General features: G+C 49.8%; 1 protein-coding gene across 1 annotated transcript in view; it reads right to left on the bottom strand.

Annotated features, from left to right (window-relative positions):
• TTC7A (tetratricopeptide repeat domain 7A) overlaps positions 1-25597 on the bottom strand; it is a 119214-nt gene that overhangs the window by 79038 nt on the left and 14579 nt on the right. Inside the window, exons 3-5 of the mRNA XM_024753551.1 lie at positions 20943-21111; positions 6340-6470; positions 3690-3805 (exon numbers count right to left, since the gene is read on the bottom strand). Of these exons, the coding sequence (XP_024609319.1) occupies positions 3690-3805; positions 6340-6470; positions 20943-21111 (416 nt within the window). The remainder of the gene's footprint in view (positions 1-3689; positions 3806-6339; positions 6471-20942; positions 21112-25597) is intronic.

Here is a 25597-nt window from a genome sequence, read left to right as displayed (position 1 = left end):
TATCTGTACATAGAAAGATGTGAGGGCTTCCCTGGTGGCGCAGTGGTTAAGAATCCGCCTACCAACGCAGGAGACACGGGTTCGAGCCCTGGTCTGGGAGGATCCCACATGCCACGGAGCAACTAAGCCCGTGCGCCACAACTACTGAGCCTGCGCTCTAGAGCCCGTGAGCCACAACTACTGAAGCCCGCGCGCCAAGAGCCCGTGCTCAGCAACAAGAGAAGCCACTGCAATGAGAAGCCTGTGCACCACAAAGAAGAGCAGCCCCAGCTCAGCGCAACTAGAGAAAGCCCACGTGCAGCAATGAAGACCCAATGCAGCCAAAAATGAAAAATAAATAAATTTATTTTAAAAAATGTTAACAGTGATTACCTAGAATACGGAGCCAGCAAATTTTTTTCTGTAAAGAGCCAGACAGTAAACATTTTAGGCTTGGAGTCATATAACTCTGCAGTTGTTGCTCTAAAGCAGCCATAGATATCGAAGATACCTAAAACAACAGGCAAGCTGCGTTCCAAAAAACTTCACAAAAGCAGGTGACTGGCCAGAAGGTCATAACCTGCCAGTCCCTGATCTAAAGATTGAATATGTGATTTTTAAATTTGCCCGTTTTATATTTTTACGTATTTTCCACCATAAACATTATAATTATATTACTTACACAAACTAGGAGGGAGGGAGGGATCAATGAATTATGCATTTTGGGGAGGGAGGGATAAATTAGGAGTCTGGGACTAAAATATACACACTACTATATATAAAATAGATAACCAACAAGGACCTACTGTATAGCACAGGAAACTATACTCAATATTTTGTATTAACCTATAAGGGGAAAAGAATCTGAAAAAGAATATACATATATATATATATATATATATATATATGTATGTACATATACATATATATATGTTCGTATACATATATACATATATATAACTGCATCACTTTCCTGTACACCTGAAACTGCCAACATTATAAATCAAATATACTTCAACAGAAATTATTTTAGAAAACAAAAGAAGTAATTACCTTCCAAGTACCAACAATGGAAAAGTGAACAGATAAATATCATCTCCCCTGCCAACAATAATGATGCTGAGATAGCATATTTCACCAATCACGCCTAATAACGTCAAAAAAGCATCAAAAAGCTTGCACTAATCCTCCTACACTGTTGGAAGGAATGTAAACTGGTACAGCCACTATGGAGAACAGTATGAAAGTTCTTTAAAAAACTGAAAATAGAGTTACCATATGATGATCGAGTGATTCCACTCCTGGGCATGTGTCTGGAGAAAACTATAATTCAGACAGATACATGCACCCCAATATCATTGCAGCGCTATTTACAATAGCCAAGACGTGGAAACAACCTAAATGTCCAACGACAGATGAATGGATAAAGAAGATGTGGCATATATACACAATGGAATACTATTCAGCCATAAAAAAGAGTGAAATAATGCCATTTGCAGCAACATGGATGGACCTAGAGATTATCATATTAAGTGAAGTAAGTCAAAGACAAATATCATATGATATCATTTATATGTGGAATCTAAAAAATGATACAAAGGAATTATTTATAAAACAGAAATAGACTCACAGACATAGAAAACAAACTTACGGCTACCAAAGGGGGAAGGTGGGGCAGGGATAAACCCGGAATTTGGAATTAGCAGATACACGCTACTATATATAAAATAGCTAAACAACAAGGACCTACTGTATAACACAGGGAACTACACTCAATATCTCGTAATAACCTATAATGGAAAAGAATCTAAAAAAGGCCAGATATATATATATATATACACACACACACACACATACATGTATGTCTGAATCACTTTGCTGTATACCTGAAACTAACACAACATTGTAGATCAATATTTCAATAAGAACTTAAAAAAAAAAAAGCTTGCACTATGTTGTGAGGGCTTACGAAGCAGCCTCTCTCCCACATCTTGGTGGCACCGAAACTGAAACAACTTTCTATGAGGTCCAAGTTGGCAACCTCTACCCAAATGACCAGCGTTCTACCTTTTGACCCAGAACTTTCCTGTCTCGGAATCCACCCTACAGACAGATCCCCACTGAAACAATGCATAGGTACGGTTCTGTTCTGGACTCTAGCATATGCTGAAAAGAGCCCAAGTCTGGAAGTGACCTATCTGTTCCTCGGTTGGGAACTGAGTAAACAAATTGTAGGAGATCTGTACTGTATGATACTATAAAGACTTTGCAGCAGTGCAAAGAAAAGGCAGCTCTGATGTGGAACCATCTCCAAGAGATATATTTTGAATGAAAAAAGGCAAAGGGGAGAATATGCATTTAAAAAAGGAAGAAAATAATATGTGCGTATAATCGCTTGTGTATGCTAACTATCATGGAATGATACAGGAGCCTAGGAACACTGCCTACAGAGGAGCCAGGAGGCAGGGGATGGAGATGGAAGGGAAACGTTTTATTGTCTAGTCTTCTGTACCTTTTTAATTTGGTATCCTGTGCAAGAATCAGCTATTCCAAAAAATGTTAAATGAAAAGGATGAATAAAGTGAAATTTAACAAAATAAATCATACCAAAAACAAAATAGGGGCTTCAAAGGACTCTAGCCAGTCAAAGCAAAGAAAGCTCTGTGATCCTGACCCTCCGTTTCCTCACCTGTGGGGAGGAGGGAACACCTGTGTGGCTGGCCCACCTCCACCTGGGAGGCTCGAGAGGGGCGAGACGTGTGCCCAGCCTCCACGGTGACTGGCTGCACTTGGCACATGTGAGTCCCTCCGCTTGCCCGGATGTCCTCAAGGCCCCAGCCCACGGTGTCTGCAGAGGGTAGTAATGATGCGGAGGAGGGAGCTGGTGAGGCACGGGAAACCCAGGCTCCCACCTGCTAGTCTCCAGCCTGGTTGAGGCATTCAGCCCTGCAGAACCGCCGGAGAGCCACGGTGGCCAGCAACACGCCCTCCTGGTCCTGTCGCTTCTCCCTTCATCTCCACCACCACACAACACACCCACGAAACACCACCAGCCCCTCCCACCCAGATGGAAGCATCCACCAGACTCTTCACAGAGGGAGGGTGCCTTGCTTAACCCCAAGGAGCAAAAGACTAAGAAAGGGGTTCTGGGCACCGTGTTCTTGGGTCCCAGGACCCTCCGGTCAACGCACAGGAAAACGAGCTTCCTGCCACCTCACCAGCAGGGCAGTCGCACCCCCAAAATGATGCCAGGCCTTTACTTTCACCACACTTCTCCTCGGATCTCACAGCCCCTTGAAAGTTGGAATTATCAGGAATCACCTTTTCGATTAAATTTTGGGGAGAATGAGGCTCAGAGAAGCAAAATGACTTTAGCTGACACTTCAGGCGACAGTGACCACCTCCAGACCGCCCAGCTCACTGTCCTTCACTCTTCCCACACCATCATCGGGCTCCCAGAACTCCCCCTTCTGAAGATGACCACCCCCAACACGTGCAGGCTTTATTGCTTCAGCAGCTCTCTGAAGCTCGGCCCTTCCCCCCAGGGCCTGGGCAAGCTCAGTCTGACAAGACGGGAACAAGCCAGCCCCCATCGTCTCTCCAGGGGGCCCGCACACACACAGCCCAGAGAAGAGGGAGGCCTGACCAATGTCAGCAGCTCCTAGGCCTGAAAGAAATGTCCGGGTCCTGCTCAGCTGCCAGCGACCTACCCCTTCTTCAGGTTTGTCACATAAGCGCTCTGGAGTGCAGCTTCCAGGAAGTAGGTGAGCTCGTAGTCGACCGGGTGAGATCCTTTCAGGTGCCGGGATGTGGTGTTACTTGTGATCTGGAAAGGGGAACACAGAGAGAGCCGCTGTCTCTAAGTTCTGAGGCCGAGAGGCCAGGGCCAGGGTCAGCCCAGGCAGAGGTGGAGGCCCCATCGCCACCCAAGCCCCCAGCTACCTTAGGGGCACGTAGGGCAATACTCAGACCAGACTCAACCTGCGATACTCAGACCAAACTCAACCTAACTTGCTTTAATTCAAAATAGGTCTAAAGCACTCTCCCTGTGCAAATGCTGCATGCCCATAACAGCCCTACAAGGCTGGTTTTCTCTGCACCTTATAGATGAGGAAATTGAGGCTCAGAAAGTGCCCGGGGACACAGAGCTGGCCTGGGCCTGGACCTCAAACTCAAGTCTGGCCAGCTACACATTCCAGGCTCTTTCTACTACTTATTGGTGCATTCTTTCAATACTCGAGCGCCTACCAGACACCAGACATTGCACTGTCCCTGTCACATAACCATGTAACCTCAGAACAGCCCAACAGCTGACCCCTGGTTCGTGGGAAAGCTGAGGAACAATTGTTACTAACTGAGCTGCCGCTTAAGCCTCAGCTCTGAGAGGGTCACCCAGCCCCACCGAGATGGGCCTGCCTTCACTATGCCACCTCCCTCTCTGACATGAGGGGAAAAAAAAAAAAATCAACGAGCCATCCACCCCTTTCAGAAACTGAAATAGGTTTTAGAGAGATTCTTAGCTCCTCAGAGGTTGGCGCTGGGTCTTAGGAGAGACATCCAGCTTTGCAGTGCACAGGGTGCACAGGGTTCTATGGCCTGCCTTCCCTTGACCTGAGAGAACCAGCTATCGGGGCCCATTTGTCCACCCAGTGCCCCAGAGGTGCTGATTCCAGCCCTGGACACCATTCCAGCTCATCACCTTAATCCCCTTTTAAGAGTCCAAAACCCAGGCTTCTGACTGAATGGGTGACTTTCAATTTTTCATGAAAGCTTCCTCCAAACTATATGTAATTCAAACACGAGGAGCTCCTGAAACACTGCATGTGACCTTGGCAGAGGTCAACTCAAGTCTCCACGTGGACCTCTGCCAGGGAGTACCCTTGAGTCCTGTTTCTGCTGAGCCTCCAATCACCTCTTTCCCACTGAAGTCCAGCCAAGCAGAGGGTCTCTAGGACGGTGACTCTCAACAGGGGGGCAATTTTGCCCCTGAGACATTTGGCATTATCTGGAGACACTTTTGGTTGTCACAGTTGGAGGGGGGTTGGCTGCTGGCAGCCCATAGGTAGAGGCTGGGAGTGCTGCTGGACATTCTACACAGGGCAGCAGAATTATCTGGCCCCAAACGTCAGAAGTCCTGAGGCTGAGAATCCTGCTCCGTGGGAACTGACCTGGCATGAGGAGGACGCCTCCAAAAAGGTCCGTCACAAACAGGTGCTGGGTTGACATTTTGGCATTTGCCAAAGTAGGTGAGGTTCAAATATCTGAGTGCTGAGTCTCTCAGATCGTGCCCACCTCCCCTGTCTGGATGCCAATCCTAAATCTCCTCTGCCAAGCCTGCCATCTCGCATCTACTAAACGTCTACTAAACAGAAGGCTTAAGCACCACCCCGAAGTCACAAGTCACACAGGGTCCAAGCCCCGCCAACGCCACTTATGAACTGTCTGAACTCCGGGAAGCTATTTAACTCTCCACACCTGAGGTTCCCCACCTACACGATGGGATTAACAAGCATAACCTGTTGCAGTTGGTTACTATTTGAAGGTTAAATTAGAGAACTTTGAGTAAAGTACTCAAAGTAATGCCTGACATGAAAACAGGGATGCAGTAACTGTAAGTATCTTTGTTGAATAGGGCTGCCTGTAGCCCCCCCCATTAAACAAGGAGTCCCCAGAAGGGAAGAACTGGGGTAACATCACAGTATGCTGCTAACACCTGCAACTGCTGTCCTGTTGAGACTTCGTTCAGGCCCCCCGAAGCACAAGCAGGGAGATAAGTAGGCCTGAGAATTTCCAGACCCCTGTGGCCAGCTCTGCCAGCCTCTGCAAGGCTTTAAGAATGGTCCTCCTCCCCGCTAAAGGGTCCAGTAGCGAGCTTCCAGAGCACCTGAGAGCTGGGAAGAGTGCCTACATGGACCAGCCTGACTGTACCCTTCCAAGGGAAGAGTAGTGGGCAAATGGCTTAATCTCTCTAAACCTCATGTATTAAACAGGGATGAATGTAATACCTACTTCAGAGAGCTGCTGTGTGGGGTAAACAAGTTAACGAACACAACAGGGCTGTCACATTTTTGGTCGTACAAGCTGAGCTCACCAAGGAGGTTGCCAGCCGCTCGCAGGTGGCGTGGACTCTTCTGTTTATTAAAAGTCTTTTCTGGCAGTAGAGAGTCTCATGCTTACAGAATCAGGATACTATAATGAGTTTTCCAATGGATAAAGCAGAGCATCTTCAGGGCAGGTGGAGGGTCCTCTTTTCTAATTTGTACAAGCAGGACCTACGGTTTTAGTGGGGTGGGGGGGCTTGCATAGATACAGGTGCTCGATAGAGGGCAGTGATGACCAATTGGGCTATTTCCAGCTCACCTTCTCCAATTCCTGCAGGAACACCTGAGCGATCCAGGAGGCCCTCTCGAAACAGGTGATCACTTCCTCCTCCCTCTCCGTCAGGCGGTGGCGGGAAGCGATGGAGTTGGGGAGGCGTTCCAGGGAGAGGCCTGTGGGACGAGGGGAGCATCTCGGACCTGCCCTGCTCGGCGGGGGACGGGGGGCCCAACTCCAGGCCCCTCCCAGGGGCCCAGGGTGGGCTCATCCGAGGAGACTCTGGAGCAGCCAGTGGGAGGCAGAGGTCCTGGGAGGGGAAGGAGGGGGCTAAAGCAAGGATGGTATTAGCAGCGGCTGGGATCAAGTGGTGAACAGACAGCAGGCACCCATGCCCCACGTGGGGAACCACACTGGTGGCACCCCCATGCCCAACTCCTGCCTGCTGGAAGCAATCCTGACCCCTCCCCAGGCACTCACCATGTTTACATCATGGAGTGGTTATTTACATCTAGCTCTTCTCTCCCCCAGTAGTTCAATGGGGGCAAAATGAGCCTGTTTGGACTGCCACAGTCCCTAGCACATGGTAGATGACTTGATTACACAGCATTTATATGCACCCCTCCCGTGGAACCAAACAGTTTCTACCTCACCTAAGTCAGGCGCTCGGGTCCTATGCGCCTGCAGTGGAAGTTGCTGTTTTTGCGTCCCTGGCATCCATTTCCCATTCTTTCCACAGCAGCACCTCTCTCTCCCTTTGAGCACCCATTTGTGCAGCCTCGCTCAGCCCTGTGGCTCACAGAGCGAAGACCCCGCCCCACCTCAAAGGCAGGCACGTGATCCAGGCTGACTCATCATCAGGGCCACAGTGATTGGCTAAGGGTGTGCACGTGGCCTGGTTTGTGCCGAGAAGACCCAATCCCAGAATTCTTACCCCTTCCACTGGGCTTGTTAAGCTGCTAAGAGGCCAGCCTGGAAATGTCAGGGAAAGGCAGCCTTAAAATGAAGCTACGTAACGTGAATGTCATTAACATGATTGTACACTTGAAAATGGTTAAGGTGGTGTATTTTATGTTTTGTGTTTTTTACCAAAATTAAAAAAATTTTAAATATAAAAGCATAGCTCTAAAGCAAAAAAAAAAAAAAAAAACCCCAAACTATAAGAAACCAAGAAGGGAAAGCTGTAAAGGGAAACAACTATATTTATGTCTGGGTTTTTGGTCTTTAACTTTTTTTTTTTGAGACAGGAAAAAGATTGAATAAACTCAGTCACGAAAAATATAAAAAAACGAAGTCTACACAGAACAGAGATGAGACTTGATGGAAAAGGGCAGATTCCTAAAGACACGGAACACTTGCCTGAAGCACTACCCCCTGAAACTTTCCAGTACATGCACCAATAAACCCCATCCCCCATTTTCTCAGGGAGGGGTGGGGTCAAAGTCCACTTAAATTGTGTTGCTGTCACGTGCAACTCACAGTCCTGACTAGAGAGCACTGTCCTAGACTGCGGTTCTCGGTGGGCAGAACCCAGATCCTTCTCACCTTTGTGCCCACACGGTACTTTATATGTAGCAGGTGCTCAAGATGAAGTGACTGAAGGAAGGTCCAAGAAGAGAATCCTCAACTCTCTCCTGCCCTTTGGCCCCAATATCCAACTGATGACCAAGCCCTTAACATTTCAAGCCTCCCCTCCCCTTCCCTTCTCTTATCTCCTTATTTTAGGCTTTATCTCTTGAGTGGATGACCACCTTGGCCTCCTAGCTGGCCTCCCTGCCTCCAGTCTCACTCTCATCCATCCTGCTCAAGGATCCCAGGGTGATCCTTCTAAAACTCCACTGCTTAAAACCCTCCATTGGGGTCCCCACTGCTACAGGGTGAGGTCCAAACTCCTGACATTCCATACCATGCCCTCCAAGATCCATCCCTGTCACCTCCCCAGCCAGGTCTCTCATCATGTTATACATCAAATGTTTGTGTCCCCTTGAAAGTCATAAAGTCATATGTTGAAAACCTAATGCCCAAGGTGATGGTATTAGGAGGCGGGACCTTGGGGAGGTGATTATGTCCTGAGGGTGGAGCCCTCATGATAGGGATTAGTGTCCTTATAAAAGAGACCCCAGAGAGCCCCTTCCATCATGTGAGTACACAGCAAGAAGTTGGCAGCCTGCAACCTGGAAGAGGGCTCTCACCAGAACCTGACCATGCTGGTGCCTTGATCTCAGACTCCCAGCCTCCAGGACTGTGAGAAATAAGTGTCTGTTGGGTATAAGCCACCCAATCTATGGTGCTTTGTTCTAGCCTGAGCTGACTATGACACCATACCTGCTGCATCCACACCCAGGCTCCTGCTCCCCCTGTACTCGGGTTGTGCCTCTTGCCTGGAATGCACCCTCCACCCCACCCCCCAGAGGCCACCCAAAATTACAGCTCACCTTCTGCCACTGAGTGCCCCCTCCTCTATGGAGCCCCCCCGATACACCCTGGTATAACCAACCATTCTCTCCTTGGGCCCTGATCTACACTTTACGTATTCCTGCCCCACCATTTTGTTATACTTATTTGTTCACGTGTTTGCTCGGCCCAGACTATAGGCTCCTTAAAAGCATCAACCTTAACACGTTCACCTTTCTATAACCTGGCACACAGTAGGCACTCAGCAAGCACTGGCTGGCTGAAGAAACGACAAGCCTGGTGGTGTCTGACAAAGTACAAAGTACTCTACAAACACAAGGTAAAGAAATACTGCTGTTCTTGGCTAGATTCCCAACTCATATGGTTTCAGTGACCTTGCCCTCTGCCAGACTGGGGTGTGAATGGGTCCGAAGGTCGGGATGCCTCGGCCTGGGGAAAGGTGGACATAGACCGTGAAGGCCCTTGCTCAATACAAAGACTCAGTTACCCGGGTCACCAAGGGTCAACGTGCCTCCTGCCAAATGACTCACGACCAGGAAAGGACTAAGGGGGAGGAGGAATCGAGGGCGCACTGGAGGAGATGTGGCAAGAAGGCAGGGGAAGGCTGGTCCCCTCTGCTCACTGCCGGCGCTGGCCCAGCCACTCCTCTCCAGACCCACGGCCCCCGTGTACCCTACAGGACAGTGGGACATAGAAACTGTTCAGGGCCTGGCCTGGAAGCCAAGTGGAAATGGCAGGAGGGCAGAGCCAAAGCCAGAAGACACAGAGAGGGTCTGTTTTAACACATCCTTGTGCTTCCCCCCGCCCCGCCCTGAGATGTGCTGCTGTCTGGGTTCCCTACTGCCCCACCTCTGGGCCCAGAACTGGGATGGACCAGGTTCAGGCTGCCAGTCCCAAGCCTCCGGTGGGCTGGCCACGGCAAAGCGGCGAATTCAGCAGTCTGTGGGGCCGCCACATTCCCCGTGCTCCATTTGTTCCTTCTGCTCCCAGCAGGGGCCTCTCCACCAGGCTTCTCTGAGAATTCTAAACCCCATCCTCCTTGAAAGCTCACAGCACACCACCTTTTCTCTGAAGGCTTCTTAAGTCTCCCGCCTTCAGAGCCGGCAGCACGTTTTAGCTGCGCCTCCTCTGCGTATGCCTTTCCCCTACATGGTGACCATCCTCTCTGCCCATTTCTGGTTGATCTTTGCACCCAGCGAGAGCAAGGCCTGGGGCTTAGTGAGTGGATGGACACACAGACGAACACACACATTCACTCATGCCGAGTGTAGAGGCCGGTGGCGTTTCTCCCTCTCCATCTAAAAAATGGTTCTTGTGGAATTCAGAAACCGTGGCATATTTATACAATGGAATACTACTCAGAAATAAAGAAAAGGACACACTCTTGATACATACAACACGGGTGAATCTCTCAGAACTTATATTGTGCAGAAGAAGCTACATATCAAAAAGTACAGGCCATATGATTTCAGTTATATGACATTCAAAACAAGGGCAAAATTACAATCTATATTAACAGAAACCAACCAGTCATTGCCTGGGGTGGGTCTGGGGAGGGGATCAATTGGCAAAGGACCTGAGGGAATTTTCTGGGGAGATGGAAATGTTCTTTGTCTTTATTGCGGTGTTGGTTACACGGGTATCTATACTTGACAAACTCATCAAATTACACATTTAAGATCTATGTACTGTGTAAAAATATATCTAAAAATAATAAATATATTCCTTTTTGAAAGGAAGCAATTATGATTCCAGAGGACTAATGAAGATCAAAGTAAATGGGCTACAGTCACTGAGGTAGTGGTCTGTGAAAAAATTTCTAACATATAGCAGACCAAAAAGCTTCCTGGAGCTGGCAACAGCTCTTCCTAGTGAGGGTCACAGTCCAGTCACCCCAGTTCTGCCCATAAAAAGAGGCTTCTTTGTCCGCCTGCCAATGCAGGGGACATGGGTTCGAGCTCTGGTCCGGGAAGATCCCACATGTCGCAGAGCAACTAAGCCCGTGCGCCGTAACTACTGAGCCTGCGCTCTAGAGCCCACGAGCCACAATTACTGAAGCCCACGTGCCACAACTACTGAAGCCTGTGCGCCTAGAGCCTGTGCTCTGCAACAAGAGAAGCCACTGCAATGAGAAGCCCGTGCACTGCAACAAAGAGTAGCAGCCAAAAGTAAATAAATTTATTAAAAAAAAAAGAGGCTTCTTTGCCTTACATTTGCTCTTTGAGTCACATGACGGGCCATTTTCCTGTCACAAACATCTGATGGGAAAGCTACCGGGGATTCCAACCCTCGGGTTCCTTCATCCTCTGCCCTGTGTGTTTCTGCACAAGTGGCCAGACCACAACACTAGCTCCAAGATGGAGACGGGCTGCTTCTGAGCCCGCTCCCAAAGGATCCCAGTGGATCCCAGCCCTGTTGAGCGGGCAGGAAGCCAGAGGCTGTCAGGAAGCACAGGCACTGCCTCCTGATTCCCACTGGCAGAGGGACCTTTATGTGAAAACACCCAGTCGTGCGAGCCAGCGGAGGTTCCCTTTCAAGAGGAGCGCTTGCTTTTTCATTAACTTTGAACTTTCGGTTTGGAGGCAAACTGACCCTGGCACAGCTCAACAACCAGGCTGGTTCGGGCCTCATCGGTCTCGGTGACTCATCACATCCCAAACAGCAGCCCTTCCAAGAAGCCCCGCCCTTGGAGCCCTGGGCACTGGATGCGGAGATGGAGAGCACGATGCCTCCCCTGTAATGGAACTTTCCAGATGGGTGGACCCCCGCCCTCCTGCCTAGCCAGCTGGTCCAAAAGCACAGGGCACCCGAGAGGCGTAGGCCCTGTGGGGGTGGAGGATGGCGGGGGGGAGGAAGAAATGCAAGTCACTGCTTCAGCCTTCAGGGAGGAAGCCTCAAGGCCGGGTTGGGAAGAGAACCCTCATAAATCACACTCAAAAGTGGGCAACTGTGGTAATATAAAATGGTATAGCTGCTGTGGAGAACAGTCTGGCCATTCCTCAGAAGATTAAAACCAGAATTACCATATGATCCAACAACTCTACTTCTGGGTATATATGCAAAAGAATTGAAAAGAGGGTCTAGAAGAGATACGTGTACTATACCCACGATCATAGCAGCATTATTCACAGCAGCAAAAAGGGAGAAGCAACCCAAGTGTCCACTGATGGATGAATAGATAAAGAAAATGTAGGATAGGACTTCCCTCGTGGCACAGTGGTTATGAATCCGCCTGCCAATGCAGGGGACATGGGTTCAATTCCCTGGTCCGGGAAGATCCCACATGCCGCAGAGCAACTAAGCCCGTGTGCCACAACTACTGAGCCTGCGCTCTAGAGCCCGCGAGCCGCAACTACTGAGCCCGCGTGCCTAAAGCCTGTTCTCCACAACAGGAGAAGCCACAATGAGAAGCCTGCTCACCACAACTAAGAGTAGCCCCCGCTCACCGCAACCAGAGAAAGCCCACGCGCAGCAATGAAGACCCAATGCAAGGCAAAAAATAGAAACTATTATTTTTTTTTAAAAAATCGTAGTATATACACACAATGGAATATTATTCAGCCTTGAAAAAGAAGGAAATCCTGCCATATGCAACAACATGGATGAACCTTAAGGACATTATGCTAAGTGAAATAAACCAGTCACAAAAGACAAAGTCTGTATGATTCCACTTCTGTGAGGTACCTGGAGTAGTCAAACTCATAGAGACAGAAGGTAGCATGCTGACTGCCAGGGGCTGGGGGAGGAGAATGGAAAACTGTTTACTGGGTGCAGTTTCAATTTTGCAAGATAAAGTGTTCTGGAGATTGGCTGCACAACGACATGAACGTACTAAACACTATGGAACTTACGCTTAAAAAGTTTTAGGATAATAACTTTTGTTATGTGTATTTCACTGCAGCTAAAAAAATTCTCAATGGTTAAGATGCCAAATTTTTTTTTTTTTCTTTTTTGAGGTACGCGGGCCTCTCATTGTTGTGGCCTCTCCCGTTGCAGAGCACAGGCTCCGGACGCGCAGGCTCAGTGGCCACGGCTCACGGGCCCAGCCGCTCTGCGGCATGTGGGATCTTCCCGGACCGGGCATGAACCTGCGTCCCCTGCATCGGCAGGCGGACTCTCAACCACCGCGCCACCAGGGAAGCCCAGGATGCTAAATTTTATGTTACATTTTACCAATTGAAAAAAAAAAAAGCAGACAATTTGACTCCTTGTATCAAAGTTTCTGAAAAGTGTACACATTTCAATCCAGTAACTCTACTTCTAGAAATTTATCCTTAAAAAAATAATGTATGCAAAAAATGCAAAAGTTGAGCTTCAAGGATATCCAGCGCAGTATTGTTTATAGTGGCCAAAAAAAAAAGAGATTTAACCTACAGGTTCAAGAACAGGAGACAAGTTTGCTAAACTACAATAGATTCTTACAATGAAATGCTATAAAGCTACTTTACATAGTGATGTAGATGTATAGTAGAAACTATTTCGTAAAATATTAACTTTAAAAAACAAGCATATAAAATATATGATTGTATGAACTTATTTTCATTTAAAACATAAAAACCTATAGGAAAAAAGACTGGAAGGATATACCTCAAAATGTTTAGAGAGATCTTAGTCTCAGTTTCCCCAAAGACAAAATAAGATCACTAACAATGCCCACCTCATAGGGTAGCTGTGAAAATTAAATTAGATGGGTCTTATAAAGAACAGAAAGTACGCTCTCAGAAAACGTTTCAAGTGATGCTCAAAATGACCTCTCATGTAGGGGTTTAGCCTTTCCCTAGAATGACAAATGAGAAATCTAATTCAGGGAGAAGATACTCCTTCCAACACCCCTCAGCTCAAAGTGCCAACTAGATCCAGGTCTTCTGGCTTCAACACCATCCGTTCTCTCGGCCCAGACTCCATGCGTCTTTCCTTACCCTCGGTAACCCACATCTCAGGCTTCTGGCCAGCGCACGGGGGCCTGCCTTTCCCATGTGTATCCAATGGCTGAATTATAGCTGTCTAACTTGGCAGGGATAGGCCCTAGTGTCGGTGCTGGTTTCTCAAATACACCCCTCAAAACCCTATCCATACTCCACACCTCTACCAACTACTCTCTGGGGTGACCTCCAACGATGGAGGAAAGGCCTGCCAGGAGAAGATGTGGGGAGACCACTCCAACTCCCCGTGGTCTCCCTCCATGAGTCCACTTACCCTCCTGCCCTGTTTCGTATCTCGCAGTCCAGGCAGAACCTCAATGAAGGCTTGGTAAGCACACAACGAACACACCCAGCCTCCTTCCAAGACGCCCTCATCTGCTCACTCCTCTCCACCTGGAGGCCAGCCTCTCACTCCGTGGACCACAGTCTGGGGCCAGGGCAGCAGCACCAAAAGTGCTGACCTGCTTCCCCACAAGGCAGACGGCCCACGCCCCTTTGAGAAGGAAGCCAAAGTAAACAGTTAATTCCTGCCACACCAGGACTAAAAAAAACCCCAAACCAATATCCCACCATGTCCTGCCCCAGGAGCAGCCTGGTGTTCTTTTATTTTTGGAAGTTTTACTAAAGCCATAAAATTCCAGGTGAGAGCAGAGGAGCTGGGGGTTTCAGAGGCTGAAAGAACAGAAAAAAAGAAAAAAAAAAACCTTGAGGGGTGAGGAGAAGAGAATTTGCAGATCATAATTCTCACAGCTGCCTAATGTTTTTTACATTTTTACTTTTCACAGCACCTTCACAATTGAGCATCTCACTGCAGTATTTTGGGTGAACCGGGGGCATTTTCCTTCATAGCCAGGCAGGTCCTTCTATCGGTGAGCCAGCAGGCAAGACTGCCCAGAGTAGCCTCGCTGGTGCTGGGCCGTGAACAAGCGGCAAAGGGGTTTGCTAGGCTGAAATACAGGGCAGCACTGGTTTTCAAGGGGCCCACAGACACAACAAGCCCCAAATTAGGCAGCAACGACTCGGTCTTTAGAGCTCAGGGCAGGACTCATGGCTGGAGAGATGGGGGGTCATTCCCCACATCATTACCACATTGAGCGAGCACCAGAGAAAGGAAAGCAACACAGGCCGGAGGAGAGAAGGAAGCCGTTCGCCACAGAACGGCCCTCTGAGAGGCGGACAATGACACTGGGGCTTTTGGGGGCTGAACTGGGTAAGGCTTGAGATGTCGAAAGAACAGTCCCTGAAGCATCCTGCACGTCCGTCAAAGCTGGGGCTACCCCTTAGGACTCAAACCAACAGAAAAGAGGGCAGTTTGTCACCTGGATCTACAACGGCTTTGCCTAGTCTAGGGCCCAGAGCGCTCTGCTCCAGATGGACCCAGACAGCATGCTGACCAACAGGTGAGCTGATTTTACGGGAAACAGGCTGGGCCACACTTCATGGTATGGCTACCTAAGGCCAAAGTTCTGGAACACCAGCAAAAGGGAGACCCTGAGCCTTCCTGCTGGGCTCTCAATGCCCCCTCATTTCCCAATCCTCCCATGCACAACCTCTTTAGCTCCAAAAAGGTATGACAACACCCCGCTCCAAACAAGCCACCTCCATTTCCCAGGGGCCTCCCTCTGGATTTTCACCTGGAAGGCACCTCTTCCACTCATCAGCAGCTGATTCCTCCTAAAGTTCAGCCTCACCTCCTAGCTCACATGGGAAGGTCCCACAGCTACCTGGGTCTCACTCACTTCCCTCTCTGGAACAGAGTGTGTCAGTCAAACAAGTACTCCCTGGGCATCAGGGACGAGCCCCAAAGCCAGAATCAGAGAGAGCCAAGTTCAAATCCTCACCTGGTCACTACTGGTGTAACCTGAGGAGAGTCAATTCTGCCTGAGCCCTGGGGTTCTGTCCTCCATACCTTTCACCTACTTTGGTAACAGCACCCTGATTTTCCTTCGAGGAACCATTCCTCCAACTCAGTCCACAAGATTCAAGTGGGGAAATCCCACCCCGGGCACCAAACCAGCCACCTAAATGCCGGTCACTGAAATTGGTTCCAGGGTGGGCATGAGACTAAACCAGGTCAACGAGAACCTTCCCCAAGGCTTTCTCTCCTCCTGAGGTTGTGAGTTTAGGCTGCAGGACCACGTAAACCTGGAGCTGTCGAGAAAGACCACAACATGTGGAGTCCCTGGATCCAGCTATGTTTGATGCTATCTGCCCCCAACGACTTACTAGTTACATAGGTCTGTACATTTTCAGTCCCTTCCCCTTTGGGTTGTTGCTTTTCCAGCTAGTTGGGGTTGCATTTTTGTCATTACAACCGTAAGTCTGATTATACAGAAACCAATGCCTAGAAGCATGATGTCAGAGGAACAATTCCTGAAATGCAGGACTGGCTGAGCTGGGGTCAGGGATGGGAGTGAGGATTGTGTCACTTCTCAGCTAAGAAGCTGGAATTCCAGATACAAGGCGGCAGCAGTGCCAGTGGAAATGCAGCCTATTTTGTCTTGAGGCGAGACCTTGGGCCATGAAGGCTGGAGCTTTAGGATATCTGGTAGAACATTGCAGGGTAATTAGCCTGTGTTGGGGCCCACAGTAAGGCCTATAGAAAGGGGCAAGCTGCACTCGAGGCAGCTGTTCGGAATGACACAGCTTTGCAAACAGGCCCTTTTTGCCTGTGGACAAAAATAGAGACGGCTGAGAATCAAATCAGACAATCGGAGTTGGCAGTTCTCTGCTCCTGCTGAAGGCAGTGCTGGAAGGGGCAGGAAAACTGGACCCCATCAGGAGCTAAGGCTGCGGCCCGGGAAAGGCCTGATTCCTCCAGGACCCCCCAAAGAACCCTGATGTGGGTCTAACCTTGCTAGAGTCCCCCATGTCCCCAAGGCCCACTTAGGGCCCCCTCTGGGCTACCCTCAGGGGCAGAATGATAGTGCCCAAAGGCATCATCCATCCTGGCCAGCCCCCAGGCTCTGCAGTAAGTGTCAGGACCCTACCTCTCCTTTCTCAGGGCTTCTGGACGTCCCATACCCTCCTCTGTCTGTGCGAATGCATCTCGGAGGTAACCCCTCCGGAGGGGTCCTCTGTCATAGGCAGGACTCAGGCTTGGGAGACAACCACTGGCCATCAGACCAAGCTCTGCTATTCACAGGCTGCACGATCGTGGGCAAGCCTCAGTTTCTCCATCCATACAGTGGGCATATAACAACTCCCTCCCATTCTACAGAGATCAACTGAAAGTTAACCCACCAGCCAACAAATATCAGTATTTATTAAACAAGAGTTCCAGGGCAGTGTTTCTCAAACTGTAAGGTGCATACATGTCACCTGGGAATGCTGTTAAAATGTAAATTCTGATTCAATACGTCTGGTGAGGGGCCTGAGAACCTACATTTCTAGACTCCTGGGTGGTGCACATGTGATAATCCCGCACCCTTACCACACCCACGCCCCCAACAATGCTACGCTCAGGTTCCAGAGGGGAAGGGTCCACGCCTCAAGCTTCTGGGTACAACATCGAAGTCAGGTACACCAGAGGAGCTTGGAAGACTGGGGGAGAAGGGACCAAATGGGGGATTGTGCTAGGCAGGGGAAGGGCCCTCAGCCCTGCCAGGGCCGGCAGGTGACTTGGGAGCAGTCGGCCACAGTACAGGCCAGACCCATTAACCTGGCAGCCAGGAGGAGCTAGAGGCAGGACCTAGGGAGAGGGAGTTCTTCCTCCAAAGCCAGAGGCCCCAACAGGGCCCAGCCCACCTCCCAGAGGCCAAAATGAGGCCCTAAAAATCCAGGCCTCTGCTCCTGGCAGGACCTGGTCAGTCTGAGCCCAGCTGTGAAGCTGGGCGACAGTTCGCTCAGACAGGGAAGTGAAGCTATTTTATTTTTCTATCTTAGTGAAAAATCTGTGGTGTTCATACTGTTTCTAAACAAACTTGACATTAACAATAACCTTTTTCCCCTTGGAGAACTTGGAGGGTCATATATCACCCACCTCCCCACCAAGCAATATATACATATGTGCACGTAATGTTTCTGCACTTCAAGCAAGAGAAACCCACGACTACTTCAACTGCTCCCTTCTCTCAAGCTCCTGGGACAGTGTCTGAAGCCCTCCCTGGGAATCAGAAAGCATCTTCTGGTCTAATCCATGTCCCCCCGACTTCAGAGCAAGGCCAAGTCCTTATGAGTGACCCGCCAGAGGACACCCTGCCAAGTCCCTCTGCTCTGAAGGGGAAAGCAGGTGCACTGAGTATGTCTTTTGTGGGTGAAGAGACCCAGAGCCTGCTCTTGAGACATCCGTACACACGCCCCCACTGAGCCTCCAGGCCTGGCTGCTCAGGCCCCTCCCACCATGACACACTGCCCCGCCCTCCTGCCGCCAACCAGGTGTGCCTGAGAACTCAACTCCCTGCCCCACTGGAAGATACGAGGTGGAACCATGGAGCGGAATACGATGCAAGATGATAAATGAGCTGAGACGTAATGGCCTAGTCAGGCCGAGTACTGTGGTGAAGGCACATCAGGCTCCCGCAGGAGGCCGCCTGGCATCTGACAGAGCCTGAAAAGAGGCAGTCTGGTGGCAGGGCATTCTGGTTCACACACAAACCAACTGACATTTTACTTTCACCAGCCTCAGTTTTCTCATCTGTAACCTGAGAATTGGCCCTAGATCATTTCTATGTTTCCTTTCAGTCTAGAATTCTGAGCAGCACCATCAAGGGGTGTTTACAAGCTCTGGCTGCCTGGGTTCAAATCCTGGCTCTGCCAATTCCAGTGAAATCCACAAGAGTCCCTTTACCTCTCTACTCGTAACTCCTGGGCTATAACATGGGATTGAAGAGAACACCTACTCAGGGAGGGGGGTTACTGTGGGGACTGAATGAGGGCACACCTGGCATGGAGTGTTTAATAAATTTATATTATTATTCTGTGAACTCTGTGGCATGCTGTTGCCACCATTCTTCTTATGGCCTGAATGTTTGTGTCCCCTCAAATTCATACGTTGTAGCTTTAAGCCGAAATGTGATGGTATTTGGAGGTGGTGCCTTTGGAAGGTAATTAGGGTTAGATGAGGTCATGAGGGTGGGGACTTCATGATGGGATTAGTGGCTTTGTAAGAAGGCAAAGAGAGAGGGATCTCTCCATGAGCACCCAAGAAGGTGGCCATCTGCAACCCAAGGAGAGAGCCCTCAGCAGACAGCAACACTGCTGGTACATGGATCTTGGATTTCCCAGCCTCTAGAACTGTGAGAAATAAATGCCTATTGTTTAAGCCACCCAGTCTATGATATTTTGTTATGGCAACCTAGCGGACTAAGACAAGCGCCATGCTCATAAATGAAGTCAGGACCAATGACCAGCCATCCCCATCCCCTACTCTCTGCATTAGGAGCCACACCAGGTCCCGCCAAACCCAGGAAAATCAACACCATGCACACCCTGGAGGCCACATGCACAGTCTCAAGCACACACAGGGTCAGATGAACCTCAGCATGCTGAGCAGCAAGGCGCAGGCATCGCGACAGGACAGGGAGGACGGGCAGAGAGGAGGCAAGCAAGTGGGAAGCCTAGTGCAGACAGCGGGGGGCGGGGAGCCAGTACAGCCCATGACCGAGCAGCCCACGCCAGGGACACCCAGCTCCTTACCTCCCCTGCAGCACCTGTGACCACCGGGCCTGTGTTCCCCCAAGAAGCTGGAGGCGTGCCGGAAAGAGTAGAGAGCAGGAGACAGGGAGCAGCAGGTACCGAGCCAGGTCTACAGGAAAAAGTGCCGGAAAGGAGCCCTAAGAAAGGGTGTTAGGTTCGGGAGTCCACGGCATACGTGGTTTCCAAGAGGCCAGAAAGACCCAAATGCCAAGTGAAGATCAACCCCAAGACCAGCCTGTACCGGGGGCACAGAGCAGGGGATGAGAGAGCAAAGGGAGAAGACCCCACACACTGGACTGTCCCAGATGGGCACCTGCCTCCCACAGGCTGGCACCAGGTCTGTCTGGGCGAAGATCTCAGCAGATTTCCTGGGATTGTGTGAACAGTCTCTCAATGGGGAAAGGGACCCAGGGACCCACAGGTGGACAAACAGCTCTCAAGAAGCCCCATCGGCCATGGTTAAAGGAGGCTGTGCCCTGCACAAATGTCACAGTCAATCTCCCAGGACCCAAAGGACACAGAGGCGTGGGAGTGGGGACTCATAGTGCAAGGCCAATGTCAGAGAGTGGAGGTTCCAGTCCTGGATCCACCACAAATCTCTGGGTAACTCCAGGTAAGGTACATCCCCTCTCGGGGCCTCAGTTTGCCTGTATATAAGATCGGAGAATGTCCCCATCTCTAAGAGAAAAGAAGGTGACAAATACTTTACCAATGCCAGACACCAAATCCCCACAGGGTCACACGTGTTTCTAGACTTTTCTCTGGGGTTGGTTTGTGCTGGAATAAAGAGATGATCAAACATCCAAGATTCCTGGCAACAGTGTGGACAGAGGGGCTCCTGGGACCTCACTGCCACCAAGAGCCACCACTCAGGCTCTGCGATCCCAGGATTCAAGGATCCAGGGAAGGCGGTGCCTGAAGCACAAAGCCTGGGGGAGGGCTCTTACCGCCATGTGACACCTTCAGGGTCAGTTCAAGGGCACTCTTTCCCCAGGTGGGCATCCACAGTGCACATGATGAAATTCCTACATCACTGACCCTGTGTGCCTGGCTCCCCACCACAGCATCACTCGCCCTGGGAACTGGCTCTGACCTGCCCATCACAGGACCCCAGCATTGCCTCCCTGGGCCGCTCACTGCAGGTGCCCAGCAAATATCTGAGGAGAGCCAGGCTGCTCTGTGCCATCAAGCACCTGATCTGTAGCCAACGCCAGTCACTAGTGCCACTCTAACAACGGGTGGCACGCTTTTAAAGACTTTCTCACCCTGGTTACACAACTGATTCCTCTTGTTCATGGTAACCCTGTGAGGGTAGGTATTTCGACCCTGTTTTTCAGGTAAATCCAAGAAAGGTGAAGAGCTATATGCCCAAGGGCACACAGGTGACTATCTGTCGACAGAGCCAGGGCAGGAACCTGAGTCTTCTGACCTGACATCCGGCCCAGCGCCTGCCGTCAGCCGGCATGTGCTGATGTGGTTGGTTACCCTGGCATCCACCCGGCTGGTCAGTGCCTGGGCACTCCCGGGGGTTAAGTACCCTAAACACTGCCCTGCAGGCCCACCCTCAACACAGCACTGCTGCCCTGCAGCTGCCACCCGCTCCCGGCACATGGGGGCCAGAGTGTAACGAGCTGCGCACAGTGGCAGGGAGACCCGGCCGGTGCTCACACCTACCTTTGATGACAAAGGCCTCCGCCAGCAGCCGCATCTGATACAGGGGCTTATTCTCCATGGACATGTCATCAATCCCGGCCCGCGCGTACATGCTGATGGCATCTCGGTACGAGCCCTCCACGTAATGCAGCTTGCCCAGGATCAGCATGGCCTCACACATGTACTGCGGCTGAAAGGCCAAGGACCACATCAGCAGGGTCCTGCCCCAGAGACGCCGGCCCCACTCCCACCGGGGACCTGAGAATGAACGCTCTCCTCGCCGAGCCATGAGGGTTTGCCTACGATCCTGCTCAGAACTCCCCTCCTCTTCCAGGAAGCCTTCCCGACCCTCAGACACATGTGGACAGCTCCCCTCTCTGCACACCTGCAGTCCGTGGCCTATGCTGTGGCTCTTAGTGACATTCTTATGAGTCCCTAATTGCTTCATGTGTGTGTACCTTATGCCCCCAACTAGACTGCAGGCAGCTTGCAGACTGGCCCTGACTCCTCTCTCCTGAAGCTCCCAGAAGCTTTGGCCCACCAGTGGGCAGTCAGGGGCCCAGCCAAGTTTTACGGGGCCTAAAGCTTATATAACTGGGGGGCTCCTCTATATATGCATATGTGTACAAATATATAACTAGGTGAAAGGCCTTGGAAAGAGTCCTGCAGGTGAGGCAGCTGAAGCCCACACTCAAAGCAGCAGAACCCCTGCGGGGAGACGGCCACAGCAGCAGCATGGACAGAAGACAGGAGAGTGAAGGCCCGTGAGGCCACTGCCCTCTTCTTATCAGAATCAAGTGCCTGCATTCAAACCAGTTTTCTTTCCCCTACTTGACCAAGTGCCGCTTACGCCCAAATCTCCACCCCATACAAGGACTCTTAGGGCCTCCCTCAGAGCCCAAGGACGTGTGGTCAGCCCTGCCTGAGAGTCCTGGCCTTGGACGCAGGCCTAGAGCTCCCACCTTCTGAGGCCACTCCACTTCCATGTCTGTGCTCAGCCGACCCACCACCCTCTTGGCCAGGCTCTGGGCGCCACCCCTGCCACACAGCATCAATTCTATCCACAGAGCTCCCAGGAGATGCAGCGTTGGTCAGCACCCCGGCCTCTGTCACCAACAGGAAGGTGTTGCCCCTGACTCCCTGCAGGGAGAGCAGAGTCTGGGGAACCTGTGACCCCAGGGGAGGCGTCCACCACTCCTCGCCATCTACTGCCCTCTCAGAAGCCAACGAAGAGAAATGGAACACGGCAAAGCCAAATTCTCCTTCCTCACTGGTCTTTGGTTTTTGTAAATACACGTTCTTCCTTTGCTCACACAAGCCCCCATCTAGAAGAGCCTTCCCTTCCCCTCGGTCTATCCAGATCCTCCTCTATCCTTCGGAGACTTGCTCAGGCCCACCTCCTCCTAGAAGCCTCCCTGACTACTAGACAGCTCCCTTCTGCTGACCTCCTACAACGTCTCTACCAAGTGGACCCACTGGGCCCCTGCGTGCCTGACCTGTTGACTAGTGATTAACTCTCAAAGGCTGAATTTTTCAAGGGGACTTGCTAGTCTCCCCAGACAGGTTGCCTACACCCTGGGCCAGGGCCACAGATCATACCCCCCCAGAGGCATGTGGCCCAAAGTCCCTCAAGCTGAGCAACAGCTCTGCCATCCCTGCTCCCCTGGTCTCAAGCCACAGGCACATTTCCTCCCTGCTCTGGCCTGGTTTTCCCCATTGCTGAGGGTGAGAAAATAACAGCCACCCCTCAACTCCCAGCACAGCAATGCCAAGAGCATTAATAGGGCAAAGTCCAGAAAACAGCTTTGAACTTTTCTTTAGAAAGGAGCTAGATAAACACAGGCCATGAGTAATTATTATTATTATCCTGTCCTACTATAAAGGGGGAAAAGGGCAGCTAAGCTCAGGACACGTTTCAGGGCAAGATGACAGGGTGTAGCTCAGAGTGGTTCCTGGTGGATCAAAGACAGTTGACAACAGAGCTTCCACCAAGCTGGCAGAAAATTAAGGACAACGTGGTGAATGTTTCTAAAGCTAAAGTTATACTATTTAAAACGTTATCCTTAATTCTTAAGCACATCTGTCTTGTGTTTCAGTGTTGTTTTTTCTTTTATGGAGTGATGGTTATAGAAGATGGTATGGTTTTGCTGTTGTGTTTTGGGGCTTTTTTAATGTCCTTACTTGGCAGAATGAAAAGTTGGCTACACTCAGCAGAACCCATGCCTCTGAATTTGAACCTGGCCTGTCAATCCAACAGTCAGGGAACCACAGAGCCCAGGCCCTGTGGAAGGATGCTATGTAGGAAGTCACTGGGTCTGGGGAATAGTCCCTCTGCTGGGTGGGTCAGGCGTGTCACCTAGTCTTTTTGTTTCTCATTGTCTCTGTCAATAAATAGGGAAGAATGACCTCATGTGGATACCCAGGTAAGAGGAAGAAAAGATGAGGAAATACTTCACAGATGCAAAATGAGACCTGAAAAAGCAGGAGTGGCAGCATCACCACCAACGTTAGCTCAGGTTTCTCAGTCATTATTTCATTTCTACTCCAGCACTACGGAGACAGCACCAGGAAATGGCAAACAGCATGAGAACTTGGGAGTAGAGGCAAATAGGCCCGCATTCAAGACCTGCACTGTGGTCCTTGGCTAAGTGACTAACCTCTCCTAGGTCTCAGTTTCTTCATCTGGAAAATGGGGATAATAGTAAATACCATTGCAGAAGGTTACAGAGAGGCACCAGCGAGAGGGTGCGAAGCCTGGCACTCACTGGATAACAGAAGTTAGGACAAATGGCTCATTGTCACCAGCCTCCAAAGCACTGAGCTGTATAGGATCTCAGAGATGACTAAGAGTAGAAAGTTCCAAACTACCCTGAGCAGGCGCCCCAGGACCCACCTCTCCTCCTCATCCCATCAGAGCTACTCGGGATGCAGGGGAATCCACCTGAGATTTCATCTGCTGCCAGGAAAGAGCATCCCCCCAGCCACACCCTGGCCTTTGGGGTAAGATAGAGAATCCCACAAACTATTTTTAATCTTTTATTTTGCCTGATCAACAGCAAGTTTTTGGCCTTGGCTCGGAAAACAGTGAATTTCTCGATTTCACTGATGTCTATGTATGTCTTTGATTAACAAAGCATGGTAAAATTTTAAAACTAACCGCTAGCCATTTTTTAATGTTTAATTTTAGTTTTTTGGTCGCACCACACAGCTTGCGGGATCTCAGTTCCCTGACCAGGGATTGAACGCGGGCCACAGCAGTGAAAGCCCAGAATCCTAACTGCTAGGCCACCAGGGAACTCCCAAGCATGGTAAAATTTGTACTTAATAAATGTGATATGGTAGACAAAATAGTTTTCACAATAATACACATGGATACCATTCAGCCAATACAAAGAATGAGGTACTGGCATGCAGAAAGCTTCAAGTGAAAGTTTTCAGTGCAAAAGTGCAACTTGACAAATATGAATCCTATGACTAATAAGAAAAGAAAGCTCCACACATGTGTATGCGTGTTTGTTAACGCACAAAGAAAGCATATGGGATTCACACCAAATGGTGACTAGCGCTCAACTCTGGGGATGGAAGTGGGCATGGGGGTAGGGGTGGAAACAAGGATGTATTTATTAGTCAAACTCTTTATTTTACTTAGTGAATTTTTTTTTTACAATAAGCCCGAGTCATTTTTATTTTAAAAAGAATTTTAAAATATATAATAGAGTCTACTGGAAAGAAAAAAATTAAAAGGGTCTTGGTGGGAAAAGCTTGAGACCCATCAATCAAGTCCAACCATTTTGATTGGCAGATGAGGAATTGGAGGGTCCAGGATATCAGGGGACAGGCTCAGGGTCAAGCAGCTATTTTAATCCGAGACAAAACCTCCCAGAGCTACAATAATCCCTGTCAAGGAGTCTAAACGCAGTTACCTTAAACTTCCAGTATAGTCTCCCCACACTGCTTATAGAAAACGCCCCCCCACTTCTTGGCCTGCTGTTCCAGTCCCACTTTCTCGCCCTAATGTCCCTTTACACCAATTACACACCAGTCCCTTACACTCTTGCTAACTGACATACTTTAAGGGAATTCTTCTAAGGGAGCTCTTTGATTATACACTGCTTCCGTAGCTTGGAATGCCTTGTCTTATCTGTGTATGTCTATATCCTGACCTCCTTCAAGGTCCAGCCCCCAGATGGGTCCAATTCCAGTGCTATCATAATCCTGACTTGACTCCCCACCTCACCCCAGGGAGTGTCCCCCTCAGACTTGCCTCCCCATGTATGCTACTCCTGTAGCATGTGTCACAGTACACCTTGAATAATTTTTTAATAGGACTATCTTCCCAGTAGCCTTGCAACCTCCCTGAGGGCAGGGTCCATGCTGGACTCATCTTTATTGCCCTGAAAGTACATAATACAATGCCTTGCACATAGTAGGTTGCAATAAAATATGTAAGTCAGGAAATATATTACTTTGGAACATCTCTTGAAAAATCATTTCCCCTTGGGGTCTCTAATGACATACCCATACTTTTTTTATAGTTCAGGATACATGGTAATTGAGAACAGTTTCAAACTTGAAACTGCCTGAGAATCACCAAGAGAGCTTGTTAAAATGCAGGTTCTGAATCAGATTTTGCATTCTTAACCAGCTCCCAGATGATGCCCATACTGCGTGTGGGT

This window comes from Neophocaena asiaeorientalis, unplaced genomic scaffold (genome assembly GCF_003031525.2).
Source record: "Neophocaena asiaeorientalis asiaeorientalis breed wild unplaced genomic scaffold, Neophocaena_asiaeorientalis_V1.1 scaffold171, whole genome shotgun sequence".
NCBI classification, from domain to species: domain Eukaryota; kingdom Metazoa; phylum Chordata; class Mammalia; order Artiodactyla; family Phocoenidae; genus Neophocaena; species Neophocaena asiaeorientalis.
This window is presented reverse-complemented; position numbering and strand designations above follow the sequence as displayed.